The 14,488-nt window shown below is 38.5% G+C and overlaps 1 protein-coding gene across 9 annotated transcripts in view; it reads left to right on the top strand.

Annotated features, from left to right (window-relative positions):
* Positions 1-14,488, top strand: part of BAZ2B (bromodomain adjacent to zinc finger domain 2B) — a 113,605-nt gene that overhangs the window by 94,825 nt on the left and 4,292 nt on the right. For 5 of the 9 annotated variants that reach the window (XM_065637352.1, XM_065637353.1, XM_065637348.1 and 2 more), the window contains 10 exons: positions 1,769-2,009; positions 3,887-3,949; positions 5,151-5,295; positions 7,841-8,502; positions 9,034-9,310; positions 9,499-9,654; positions 10,104-10,264; positions 11,161-11,471; positions 11,855-11,990; positions 13,654-13,800. In XM_065637352.1, coding sequence (XP_065493424.1) covers positions 1,769-2,009; positions 3,887-3,949; positions 5,151-5,295; positions 7,841-8,502; positions 9,034-9,310; positions 9,499-9,654; positions 10,104-10,264; positions 11,161-11,471; positions 11,855-11,990; positions 13,654-13,800 — 2,299 coding nt within the window. The remainder of the gene's footprint in view (positions 1-1,768; positions 2,010-3,886; positions 3,950-5,150; positions 5,296-7,840; positions 8,503-9,033; positions 9,311-9,498; positions 9,655-10,103; positions 10,265-11,160; positions 11,472-11,854; positions 11,991-13,653; positions 13,801-14,488) is intronic. The other 4 variants (XM_065637357.1, XM_065637355.1, XM_065637351.1 and 1 more) reach the window with 3 other exon arrangements.

Genomic DNA, 14,488 nt, shown 5'->3' with positions numbered 1-14,488 from the left:
GAACTTACACCTGCCAGCCTTATTACTGAATTGTCTTCGAGATGATCTCAGTCATATTTGTCTCTAGAAGTGTCCAGTCATGCAGCCGTCAGTCCAGTCACTGACTGGTGGCTTTGTCTGATAGTTAATTCCTGTGTGTAGGCAGGAATTTCCAATCCAGATGAAGAGGATTTGATAGTTTGAAGTCATCCTTATAAAAAAGGATTTTTTTTTTTCTAAAAAACTAAACTTGGTGGAACTCTGAGTAGGATTGATACTCAGTGAGATGAAGGCTTTTTGCACCAGACCTGAAAATGTTACTCGCTTCCAAATTCACTGGAAAGCTTGACAAATATTTTTTCTCAAAAACCCCGTTTTAAATCAGTAAAATAGCAAAAAATCCATTTATATTGGAAAGATAAAAGTATAAAACTTTCTAAATTCTCCAGTGGGTTCACCACTGCAGCAAAAAAAAGGCAATAAGAAGCCAAAACAAACAAAACCCCAGACCAACCCACTAAACAAACAAAACAACAAAACCACCCCCCCAAAACAAACCAACCAACCAACCAAAACCCCAAAGCCTGGCTGTTTTCGAGCAGACAGAAGGTCTCTTGACGACATCTCGCTAATGGTCGTTTGAAAGCGCTGCTCCCGGTACCAGCACCAGCTCCGCGGACCTGTGCTGCGCAGTCCTGGCTTTGCTGAGCCGCGCTTTCCAAGGCCACACGTGTGTCCTGTGCCCAGAGCCGGTTCTCGTGCAGCACTCCAGACCTGTAGCCACTTGCTGTATGGAATCTTGTTTTGTAGGATGGGAAGAGAGAGAAGTACGACAAGGAAGAATTACGTACTGGTAATTGTGTTTGTCGTTACTGTTCTACTTTTCCCATCCTACCTTCTTCCAGTCATCTCTTACAAAAACCTCTGTCTTTTCTACACGTTTGTGAATCTCTTCTAAGTCAGTTGCATTTTCGGTCTGCGTTGTAAGTGACTGGTTAGGCCTGGCTATTGATACCTCCTGTGATTCAGCATGTTTGCCTGCCAGCTCCCTGATAGGTTGGAACTGTAATTTTTGCTGTGTGGAATCTTGTCTTATAGGGTTTTATAGAAGAAGAAGGTCTACTACAACCATAATTACTGGTATGTAAGTTTCCCTTTTCTTTCATAAAAGGAAAAATGAGAGTTTGATTGAGTAATCTCCTGATCATTTAGGTAGTTAAGATTTCTCAGAAAAGAAAGTATGTCCTAGAATAAAAAGATCCGCAAAAAGACTAGAGTCAAATAATATATAATAGATTAAAAATGCATACAAATCTGAAATGGAAATAAAACCTTGCTGTTGCCATGCAAATGTAAATAATGTCACACTTCCAACTAAAGATTTTTGCCCTTTTTCCCCACCTCAGACACAGGTATTTTATGATCGTGTTCTTAAATGCATAAAATAAAAGATGAAGAAGTCAAAATGGTTCTTTCTTCTAATTGTTTTTCCTGACTTTTCAAAATCCCTCTTGTATTTCATTTCTTCTGAACAGTTACTCAATAAAATTCACCTGGGAGAAACAGAAGTTCTATTCATAACTGAGTAAGAGGCTTAAGGGGCTTTACAAGCTGAATTTTTCTTCTTGACTAATGGCACTAAATATTGAGCAAATACAATGTCGTATTAGAACAGAAGAACTAATCTGAATCTAAAATGTATTATTTACTTCCAGTCACGTAGGAAGAAAGGTACGTCTGTGTGCTGCAGTCACACTCCATGATTTCACCCGTTGTTGTGTGTTTCAAGGCTTAGAATCATCCATGCCAAGAAAACAGGCAAAAGAGACGCGACGGGAGGCGGCGAGGCCGGAGAGGAGCAGCATCCTCTGGAAACACCCACCCCGGGCCGCAAACGCAGGAGAAAGGGGGACAGTGACTATGATGATGATGATGATGACGACAGTGATGATCAGGCAGATGAGGATGATGAGGATGAAGAGGACAAAGAAGATAAAAAAGGAAAGAAGGCCGAAGTTTGTGAGGATGAGGTGAGGGATTTTAAGTATAGTGAAACTTGATTGATTTGTAAGTTAAAACTTGTTTTCCTTCTGTTTCTGTGCAGTATGGCACTCCTTTCCCAAAATCTCACAGTAGAAAGGAAGGAAGAATAACTTACCTTCAATATTTTAAAATTTTTGGAATAAGTTTCTTTTCCAGAGTATTTTTTTAGTAACTATTGTACTATGGTGTGGGTTTTTTTCTGCTTACTTGTTTTGACTTATTCTTAATTTCTCGGAAATTCTGAAAGATTGTACCAGATCCAGAGAACTGAAGCTTTGTTAGCAAATGAGCGTAACTGTAGTTTTCTCTTGGAGGGAGAATAAAGGTCGTTTGTTAGTTAACAAAATAATAATGAAGTGTAAAGTTATATTTAACATTAACTATTATAAAACTTGCCTGTGATCTTCCTGTGTATTTCTTTTGTAACTGCTCTAGGGTAGTCAGTTCCTGACTGCATTTTATCACAAGATGGTAGATCTTACTAGTCAGTATCAGATAAGATACAGGAAGGATCTCTAAAACAGTTCAGCTTGTTGAGCTGAATTTATCTACAGTAGTCAAAAGGTTTTTTTTTTTTTAAGAGAAGTGCCAGAGGCCTGTACAATTCACTGTACAACTCTGGGATTCTCTGCTGGATGAAACCTGATAGAAAAGACAAGCAACACCGGATACAGCCTTGTAGCACGTGGGAAGTGATCCATCTGTGCAAAGTTATGGACGTTCACAGTGAGGTTTATGGTGCTTGGGCATGGCCACTTGAACAGTGCGTGTACACAACATGACGTGGGAACTCAAATCTGTTCAAACAGTTCTCATTAGAACCCCAACTAGTTTCTAGGGTAAGAACAGCCCTTTGTGCTATTATTCTGGATTTAATTCAAATACTATGCTGTATACAAATTTGAGAGGATACCTTACAGGCATAGCACAAAGGTCTTACAAACTGATACTTCAGAATTATTTAGATGTCTAATCTCACGTCCGTCCCGCAATATTTTTCCCTTTATTACAGTCTTCTGTTTTGGTGCACTAGACATTTCATAGACAGAAGTCCTGTAACTCCTGTAGGAGACTTATTTTCTGATACAACTGCAGTTCCATTGCATTCGTGCTATATGTTATATTTCACAAGGCTTCACTCTTGTGTACTTGTACAGAGCCAAGAAATACAAGACCAGTATCTAACGGTGCAGGTGACTGGGAGCTCCTAGGATTTGGTTGTATTCAAGACTTTCCTGAACTAAATTAAAACTCTCTTTGTGGAAATGTCTCTCACTTTTAAACCGTGTCAAGAAGAAGGGAGCTGTAGACTTAATCATGGGTGCATTCCTCTCAAAAAATCAGCAGGATTAATACTAGAACCTTTACAGCAGACTTGTACTTTAAAGTGGCTCTACAATTTCTTGTAGATATTGAAATAAAATGCAAGTATGCACCGAACAAAGACTGATTGATAAGATTTTGACAGATTCCGTTAGTATTCCATACATGAAGAGCACCTAGAAATGAATTTGAATGTCCAAAAGGCTTCATAGAAAACTAAGATTAAATTCTGTAGTCGTAAGTGTTCATGCACAAACCAAATTATTTCTTCCAGTAAAAGAAAGCTTGTGGCCAAGTGTTTGCTGAAAACATTCTCCTTCATGTCCATCTGGGATGGTTTGGAAAGATTCAAGATATATCTTTTTCCAGCTACATTGTTCCTAGCCGAATATATTAAACAAGCACAAAATCTGAACTTTTTTACCTTTAGAATTTGCCTCTTATTTTCTGTTATGTCTTTTTACTGTAATATTAATAAGCTGTGGTAGTATGAGTTTATTCTGAAATAACTACAGCATGACATTGTGTTTGGTGGTTGTAGGATGATGGGGACCAGACAGCAAGTGTTGATGAACTAGAGAAGCAGATTGAAAAACTGACAAAGGTGAGAGGTCATTTGTCTTTGTTATACTACAAATTTGATCATTGGATGTCATGAGTTAAAATGTTAACCATCATCTTCAATGCTTCAACTTAATATAAATTGAAATAAGGATCAGCCTTTGTTTCACGAAAATATGAAAGATGCTACTGTTGATGACACCTGAATTGTGAGTTTAGTCTGGTGGCCCTGAGTGGATATGACTCAAAAGACGGTTGGAAAGCTGGTGACAATATATTTCCACATCTCAGAATCAGAAGTAATATCATTTTTATCCAGACCTAAATGATATGCTCCTGTTTGTTGATCTTAGAAAGTGATGATTAATTTTGTGTAGGAGAAGCAAGGAATTTTCCGCTATACAAATGGTTGCAGTTCTCATTCACTCCTACAGTTGCCTGATTTCTGCAGCTGTGTTCCAGGCCAATGCAGAGAACTGTATTTACTTCAGACTTTGAAAGAAGAAACAATGGAATAGGAAGAGAAACATAAACAAGAAAGAATACCTTAGATAGGTGTACTCATGGCCCATATTTTTGTCCTTCATATTTGAAAATTCATCATTTAAGACTTTGTCTCTTGGTTTCTCTCATGTTCCAAATTGCAATAAGTGAGCAGTCCAGAATTACGCCTGACTTCAGCAGTGTCAATTCAGCAGAGCAAGAATTGAGTAAATGTACTGAAATTCTTGATGGCCTCCCTCAGAGAACTGTTTGTGTTCGAATAAGGAATTTATTTTCAGACAGTATTGTTCTCGTTCTTTTTTGAACCAGTTAAAAGATCTCGTTAGTGTCCCACCAGGAGCTGCAGTGTCGTCAGTGCTCTGCTCACCTTTGCTGTTGCTGTATGATTGGTGGGTTTGAGCTGTTCTCATGCGATGAAATCTTTGATCCTATTGTCCTCTGAGAGTCAGTGTTAAAAAGACAGGACCTACCGTCACAAAATGTGGGTTTTTTTTGAATGGAAGACTGATAAACTTCAGCTGAACCAGGAGGTGATCGAATTGATTGTTTTAAAGGGAGCTCTGTAAGTAAAATCACAGAGGCAGTGATTGTGAGTGGAATATCACATCACACACACACGAAATCTCCGGGAGCCTCCTCAGGTGATCCCAGAGCTGTTCTCCAGTCTGACAGCCAGGAGACGTTTTCAGTTAGAACATGTTTGTTCCCTGTTGAATTACACTTTCCCTTTTTTCAAACAGCAACAGAGCCAGTACAGGAAGAAGTTATTTGAAGCGTCGCACTGTTTGCGTTCCATGATGTTTGGTCAAGATCGTTACAGGCGCCGGTACTGGATCCTGCCCCAGTGCGGTGGTGTTTTTGTGGAGGGCATGGAAAGCGGCGAAGGTAGGACACAACGTCCCGGTGTCACCCGAGGCGTCCTGCCCTCCGCTGGAGGCTGGAACCTTGTACAGCAAGGTCTTGAGGCTTCACCGTAATGGCTTTCAAATGAGGATTAATGTTTTGGAAGTTTTCAGTTGGTATAGCTCTAGATGTTATGCTTTTTCGTATTTACCTACATGCTATATTTTTTGGCTCTTTATGAACTATGTCACATTTCCCTATGGTAATGAACTCTGCGTATGAAAACCAGGATGACCATAGAATGCCAAAAAACCTATTTTCATCTTCAGTTGTTATATTTTGTGCAGATTTACAGACTGTTCTGTGCTTGAGGGTTTGATATATGTCTTCAAAACCATGAAAGTTATTTTCACACAGTGCGAAGTACTGTGTTTTGTAATCAACAATATGATTTAATCTCTGTATTTTACCAACTGATCTTTCTTCCAATCCAGCAAATGCTGAAGTAATTTTTTCTAAAATTAAAATGTAATTTTGTGGTTGTGACAGTTGTATACTAACTGTGATGGAATTTTTCACACACTTTAAATTGGATAGATGTAGAAAATATGTATTAGTCTGGCCTTTTTGTGGATATGAGAATTTTTAAACATAAGCCTTCATTTTGGTCACAGAAAAGTCCTTTGTAATTCTAATGTAGATGAAGTTAAACCCCATTACTCTCACAATTTTCCCTAAAAAAACAACAGAAAAAATCTCTGATATGCATTAGAATTGCATGATCTCATGAGAGATCATCCTAGAGAGGTATTTACGTAAAATAGCTGTCACATTACAGCATGGTATGAAAGCAGAGCCCTATTTTGGCCCCAAAAATAAGCTGTGGAACATTGCCTGGATCTAATCTTGGTCTTCAAGCTATCTTTCTAAAATCAGTAGCGTTTTCTGTGTCTCCTATTCTGCATTATTTTATGCTGTGTGTTGGGAACTGTTTTGCACGAGTACCTGGATACAGACGGCACACTGTCTGTGCTGTACTGCTTGCATTCTTTTTGTTCGCTACATTTTAGTTATTATATTTTAACCAGATGAATCCCCAAATACTTTGGAAATTGTACAGAAAGAAAATCAGTGAAATACACCTACCTGTCTTCAGACAGTAAAAACAAACACACACATGGAAGTTTTAGCCAAGAGCTGTAGGGCAAACCCATGGTTTTTAATATATTGTCTTAATGGAAGTTTAATATCTCTGAATAGCAAAATGGACACGTTCTTAAGTTCTCAACTACTCCCTCTTCCCCTCAGCTCTTACTTTGCCCTGTTTTAAGTAAATTCCACGGTTTATCCATTCCTAATTCCTTTATGTCGACATAGGAATTGTGAGACGTGAACTGCAGAACGATCCGTCCGTTTAAAAATATTTCTCCTTCCCTCTCCTGTAGTTGGTTTGGTTCCTATGCTGATATTCAAGTTGTATATATCTTGACATACACCATAGCTGTGGAAAATTTTTAAAGTTTTATTGAGAAGGGATATTCTTTTATTTAATGAATTATCTTTGCAAAAATTATGATTTTCCAGAATGAGCAAGTAAACTTTTGTGGATGGTCTGGCCATAAACCAGAAGCAGGACCTTGGTTTGTTTGCGATTGCAGTATCTGATGAAAATAATTTAAGAAATTGGAATGTAGGATTTTCTACCTAGTTCTCTTTTTCCTGATGTTTTTTGATTCCACCTTAAACTTTTCAAGACTATTAGTCTAAGTTGACACATCAGAATAAAGATGGAAGAGAAATGGTTAAGAAAGACTAGGAGAGCAAAGAAAACAGAAAAAAGCTCTTCCTTTCCATAAAAGGTTTTTTCACACCTCATAAGGTTGAAGAAGCTGGCTTTTGCAAACAACTTCTGCTTGTTGTACTTTAAATTGCTCAGATGTTGCGCTCTCTGATCACATCTGCTTAGCTGAGTGTAGAGTCCCAGGCGTTCTGTTGGGAGCCTCATGAAAGAGTTTTAAACCTTCAAGAACGTTGGCATCATTTCACAGTCAAAGTTGGTAATGATTTATATTGAAAGAGGTGAAGTATTTAATGTTGTGTTTCAATATCAGGGGAATATCTGATTTCACAACAGGAATTTTGGTCCTTTTTGTAGTTGGTTATGAGTTTAATGAAGTGGTCTTTTGCAAAAATAAGCTTTAAGGCTATAAACATTTTACCTCCTTGATACAAACAATAAAGCGTGGAGCGTTTTGCAAAAAGAAGGCTACCAAAAATTTTTCCTTTTCAGACTTTGCACTAGCAAACTACTTCAAACATATGTGCGTCATAAGGGAGGATACTATAGCTGCATTAACTACATTGAGGTTTTTCCTCCAGGTATTTAGCAGAGTTTAAATCTGTGTGTGCCTTGAAGCTCATTTCCTTCTGCAAAGTGTTCTGTAAAGTGAAAAAAGTAAAAAAAGACATTGTGATCTAGCATGTGTTGAGCCAAAAGTGAAGTAACTTTTTATTTAACTGTGGTGATAAAAACGGTCTAAATTAGTTGGTCTATTATATTTCATCTGTGTTTCTTGTACACTTCTAGGTCTAGAAGAAATTGCAAAGGAAAAAGAGAAGTTAAAAAAAGTAGAAGGCATGCATATCAAAGAAGAATTTGAGACAGAGGAAAAATTACACTGTTCAAATACAACTCACTGTGAGCAAAAGGAAGATCTGAAAGAAAAGGACAACACTAATTTATTTTTACAGAAGCCTGGGTCGTTTTCAAAACTAAGCAAACTGTTAGAGGTAGCAAAAATGCCACCTGAATCGGACATGGTGCCCCCAAAGCCCAACAGCAGCGCAGCGAACGGCTGCACCTTGTCGTACCCAAGTAACTCAAAAACCTCTCTGTGCAGCCTCCAGCCCGCGGTGTCACAAAGCACTGCTGAGAAGCCTGATTCTAGTAATCTTTTCAGCCCTAGCGCCAGCGGGACAGGAAAGTTCTACAGTTCTCCGCTAATTCCAAATGATCAGTTGTTAAAGACTCTGACTGAGAAGAGCAGACAGTGGTTCAGCCTCTTACCGAGGACACCCTGTGATGACATGTCAGTGACCCACGTAGATACACCCGCTACCACGACGGCACTGACTCCTCCGTCACAGCCTCCGTCGAAGTCGCCGTCGCCTGTCCCTTCCCCTCACCTGGGCCCAGCCCCTGCGCAGAGCCCGGTGCCACTGAGTCCCTTTGCGCTGTCACCGCTGCAGGTGAGCCAGGGAGGTTCTGAACACTCTGAATTGCTGTGCTTATTTGGGCGGAATTTCTGTTTAGGTAAATTGTTTCACAGAAGTGTTATCATATCTTTTTTTTTTTCTATAATGTTAATAACTAATTCCACGTTATAGATATTTTATAACACTAGAAGTTTTTTGATAAAAAAGTTTAAGACAGGTAAAATGTATGATATTTTGTATGTGTATTTCGATAATTCAATTAGGCTTTTAGGAGGTTGGCCACCAGTATTAAATGAAAAACAAATAAATAAGTAAAAACTAGTTTTCAGAAATGTGACATACCACACCCTTTAAAAGCTATTATTTTCTAGGCATTAACAGGGCCCTAACATAGGGAGTCTTACACGTTAGTGTTATGTTAGTTTTTCTTAAACTAATCAAAGTACTGAGTAAAAGCCTCATTTATGTTTTGTTTATTGCTTGACAAACAGCATCCTAATCATAATTCAGGTTTCTTGGTAATAATTACTGATGGTAGTTGTGTTAACAATCTATTCTGTGTAGCAGATGAAGACTGGACTGCCTATAATGGGACTTCAGTTTTGTGGATGGCCTACAGGAGTTCTTGCTTCAAACGTTCCATTTTCATCTCCCTTACCTGCTCTTGGGTCAGGGTTGGCATTATCAGAAATGAATGGTAACTCATTCTTGGCATCTAGTGTTCCTGCGAGTAAAAGCGAATCACCAGCACTGCAGAGTGAAAAAACAGCTTCTGCCCCTTCTGCAGCAGTTGAAGTAGCCAAGCCGGTAGATTATCCCAACCCAAAACCTATACCAGAAGGTAAGTAGAATGCAAGGATAAGATAGAGCTGTGTGAAGGATAATTTTTTACAGTCCCACTACGATGTTACAATTTTTTTTTTTTTAAGAATTTGCCTATTGAATTTGGCTAGATGATTTCTATAATCTGATTGTGTGTGATCACATAAAAAATGCCTGCAATGTGTTTCTGTGCTTGTCTTGATTTAGAAATGCAGTATGGGTGGTGGAGGATTACTGATCCGGAGGACCTAAAATCTTTGCTTAAAGTGCTGCATCTCAGGGGAATAAGAGAAAAGGCCTTACAAAAGCAAATACAGAAACACATGGATTATATCACTCTGGCTTGCATAAAAAACAAGGATGGTATGTAATTGATATTTGTTACACATGGTCTTGGGGCATAAGATGACTGGCATAGAGCTCTTTGAGATGTGTTCAGATACAGAGCAAAAAAAGGAGAAAAAAGGTAAAGATTTTCTTGTCTGTAGTTGCTTTTTCACCAGCCTTGTTCTGGAAATTTAGAGGATTGGAGAAATCCCATTTAATATAAATGGCTCTACTGGCATAAGTGTGGGTAACTTTTTAAAGCTTTTTTCCACCCCTGTAACACTCTAGCTCAGCCCCTCCTTCCCCTTGTTGCCTTTAAATTGCAAGTTTGAAAACCTGCAGAATTTGTTGTCCATATTGGGTGTCTTAAGTGCACTTTACAACAGTTCTTCAGCATTTGTCAGTGGACAGGTAAATCAGCTTGAATTTACTCAGAGAAGTTATGATACTAAATAAAATAATTAAAATGTGATTCTCAAATACAGTTGCAATTATTGATATCAATGAAAATGAAGATAACCAGGTAACTCGAGATGTTGTGGAAAACTGGTCAGTAGAAGAACAAGCAATGGAGGTGGATCTTGCCATTCTTCAGCAGGTGGAAGATCTAGAGAGGAGAGTTGCATCAGCTAGTTTACAAGTTAAGGTAAAACCAACTTTTAGTAAAATGTCTCTTTAAAATAAGTGGTAAGAATTTAAAGTAGATGGTAGCAGTCTTTTTGCTGTTGGTAAGTGCCGCCTTATTCTGTCTGCAAATAAATCTACACGGGAGTGTAATGGATATTTGTGTTTGAAACACTTTATTGCAGTTAAATCTTCAGCTGAAGATGCTCAGAATTGCAGTTCCTGGAGAGTGTTCTTGTACAGTGTGCAGTTCCATGCACGTTTTGTTAACCTTCCACAAATGCATATGTTTTGTTGCATATACCCTGCTTAATTGTAGTGGGTTTTGCCACAGTTGTGCCTGGTTGGGTGATTGTCACTGATGCTTTCAGAAGAGCCTACAAGTACATCATAATGCTTTGCTTGAGTATTGTAGAGTCATGGAGAACATGTGATGTTGTGAGTGTGAGAAAGTTAAGGATTCAATGGCTCTCATTACAATTTGGGATTTTTCCAAAGTGGATGTGAGGATGTCAAATTGCGTATGTTTGGTTGTAGTACAGGTGTAATATTTGGGATCTAGTTTTAGAGGTGGATGTTATTTCTGTGTGACCAATTGATACTGTCTCCTGAGCCTGTTGGACAGACAGACCTATTGTGACGTTTCGACCAATAAAATAGGATACTTCAAAAGGAGATAAGAATGCAGACTGTTGCAGAAAGGTCTCTTCAGAAAGTCTGGTAATGCTTGTATTTTTTGATTAATTATTTTAGTTCTCTGGATATTTTGGAAACTGTCTCTACAGATGGATTACAAGTAACCAAGATCTACTGGAAACAGCGCTTCAGTTACTTAGTTTGATTCCGTAAAACAGTTCCTCTGTTTACACACTAAGTGAACAGCAACCAATAAATGCACAAACCTTTCTATTGACATAGGGTTGGCTGTGTCCTGAGCCTGCGTCAGAGAGAGACGACTTGGTATATCGCGAGCATAAGTCAATTACTAGATTGCACAAGAAGCACGATGGCGATTGTGCTGGAGGCGGAGAAGGCAGTGCCAGCTCTCTAGAGCGGAGGAGTGACAACCCTCTAGATATAGCTGTAACCAGGCTGGCTGACTTGGAGCGGAACATAGAGCGAAGGTATCTGAAGAGCCCCTTAAGTACCACCATTCAGATCAAACTGGATAATGTGGGCACAGTTACTGTCCCTGCTCCTGCACCATCCGTTAGTGGTGATGGTGACGGGTAGGTTATTGAGATTAACTTGAAAAATTATTGTGCTTCTTTGCTAATTGGAGCCTATTTTCTTATTGCCTGTTATCTATGTACTTTCTTGTATGTCTGTGATCCGTATGGATCATGCTGTTCTGCATGGTGCTTTGTAAAGATATTTTTTGTTACGTTTGATAATCTCGCGAAGTTATCTTACATTTAACTGGTTGTGACTAAGCCTTGAGGCACGTAGCCACAGTCTGTGCACTACATGAAATTTAGTTGCTTAAACCTTATACTTATTGGCTGTGTACGTTTTGTCATTGCTTGGCTTTCAATGTGATAATGATTGTTCCACATTTAAACATCAGCAAACACAGATGTGACGTACTGAACTTCTCTGTGTTTCAATGCAGAACTGAAGAGGACCTTGCTCCGGGGCTGCGGGTGTGGAGGAGGGCACTGTCAGAAGCGCGCAGTGCTGCTCAGGTAGCGCTGTGCATTCAGCAGCTACAGAAATCAATAGCATGGGAAAAATCCATTATGAAAGTTGTAAGTATTGCATTTCTTTTTAAATACTTTAACTAAACTATTTTTGCTATATCCTATTTTCCCACTTTAGGCGTTTTAAGATACCATGGTTAATAATGCATTTCTTATTACTGTGTGTAAAACTTAATATGGTTAAACCGTATATTGTGCGTAGATACATATAAGCCTAATGGAAAAGGTTGTTCCTTTCTTGCCAAATTCAGCATCCTCAACTTTCTGAGATATAAAGCCCCTGAAATGTAACTGGTTGCTTTATTAGGATGGTAATTACTCTTTATTGTTAACATTTTGGTTAGAAAGAGTAATTTCTGGCTCCATCTGATGTAAGATACGCTGTTTGATGGAGTATTTGCAATACCACCTGTGACATAAGCTTTATGGAGGTTCAGCATCACATATCCCAATTAAGGACGTCATTTTTCAGAAACCGGAGATGCTCCCAATGTGTGGCTTCTTTGCATGCACTCTTCTCACAGCTGAACATGCAAACTGGGCAGGTTTGTGAGCAAATGGGCTGAAACACCTGTTCCCTTGTACACCTAACAAGTAGATCTGGGTTAACTGCCTATACAGAGCAGGCATGAAAAACATGTGTGTCAAAATTTGCACGGACCTTTGACCCTCAAATTTCTGAAAACGGCTACTACAGCAATAGCGATGATGATGGTGTGATTTAGTATGGCCAGTGCTATGTAGTGGGTGGCAAAAGCAATTCTTCCATTAGTGGTGTTTTCCCTCATGTTTTCATTTCCGCCAGTCCTATACAAATTCTAATTACAGCTGGACAATTAAAGGATGATTTTAATAAAAACTATAGTGTAAGGCTGTACCTTTAAGTTTGTATAGTTGTAAGGGTAAAGCTGTATCTTTAGAGTAAAATTTTATTAATTGAGTAGAAGCACCTGAAAAGGCATTTGAATGTTTCAAGGTGTCGTAATTTATTATCCAGAAGAAATGTATAATATCGTTCTCAATTTAATTGAAATGATCGATACATTTAATGAAATAGTAAGTATTTGGTGAAAACATGTGGAGATCTTGAAGTTCCTGAAAAATAAGTCCAGATAAAGGAGAGTATCAAAATCACACAATGTGTGTTAGAAAATTGATAATACAACAGATACTTTTAGTGTGAATTTTAGGAAGTGCTAGGATCATTTGGTTTCCCTTGCTGAATTTGTTCATGGTGGCCTTTGGATAAGATCCTTACTAATTATTATTTGAAAATCCTATAATGAAATATAAGTTATTTTTATGAAATAGCAACTTATATATGCAGTATGGGCATAAATGAAGAGAAGGTTCCTGAGATGGTATGTGTGGGCCAACTGATTTCGATGGGTACATAAAATACCTTTACTTTTCATGGACACTAATGGAATATAAGAACGGTTCATAGTTTTGTGTGCTGCAGGACACCTTTCTTACACCGAATTGCTTTTCCAATGTGTTCCCAAATGTAGCCTGCAGATGAGTTTCTTTCTCACATTCTGCACGTATTCTTTTACAAATGTGATCATTAGTAGACTCTGCTTGTGGTAAAATGAAAGGAATATAATTTTGAGTGTGAATTTGTGTGTTTGGAGGGGAAGGGTAATTTAGGTACGAGTCCTGTGTTTCAAATTTTAACAATTGAATTAAAGCCATTTCTCATGTATTCCAGTACTGCCAAATCTGTCGGAAGGGAGATAACGAGGAGCTGCTGCTCCTTTGTGACGGCTGCGACAAGGGCTGTCACACCTACTGCCACCGGCCCAGGATCAGCTCCATTCCGGACGGGGACTGGTTCTGTCCCGCCTGCATAGCAAAGGTAGCGCTGGCCAGAGCTGAGGGGACTGACGGGGACCTCGCTATGGATGGGAGGATGACAGGTCTACCAGTGCTTTTTGCAATGGTTCATGTCCATTAAATAATGAGATCGATGGGTTTATTTAACTTGGATTTTAGTGGCAGTAAAGTCTAGTTTTATTTGTTTTAAACTGTGTTTTTTTAAATGTAAGTAGGTACAGAATTTTCTTGCTGATTCAGTGCCATAGTATTTTATTTCTCTTAGAATTTTTTCAGTATTTGTCTTTTGAGCTTCATTGTTAATTGTCAACAGACCAATGTCAAATTCCATTTGAAAAGAAAAATTGGAGAAAATACTTGATAAATATTTCTTGTCATTTTTGTGCAGCATACTTCAGTTTCATTTTTTTGCTACACAGTACATCTGAGAGAGAAGCAATGTGTTGCCTGTGTGAGGCTTATTTTTTGTGCCCTCGCAAGAAAAATATTTTAGATAGAACTTTGGGATAGTTCTATTCAAATAAGTGAATTAGCAGCCATTCCCACCTACTTAGAATTAATATTCACAGAATGTCTCACAGTCAGGCCTGAGGTGATGACAGCTGATCTAGTCTCACTGCCTTACATTGTGATTTTAACCTAATGGCTGAAAATCCACATTCCTTTTCAATCACCATGTGAACTGATACACTTGACTGGTTTTGTATCCT

This window comes from Caloenas nicobarica, chromosome 6 (genome assembly GCF_036013445.1).
Source record: "Caloenas nicobarica isolate bCalNic1 chromosome 6, bCalNic1.hap1, whole genome shotgun sequence".
In the NCBI taxonomy this organism is placed as follows: Eukaryota; Metazoa; Chordata; class Aves; order Columbiformes; family Columbidae; genus Caloenas; species Caloenas nicobarica.
This window is presented reverse-complemented; position numbering and strand designations above follow the sequence as displayed.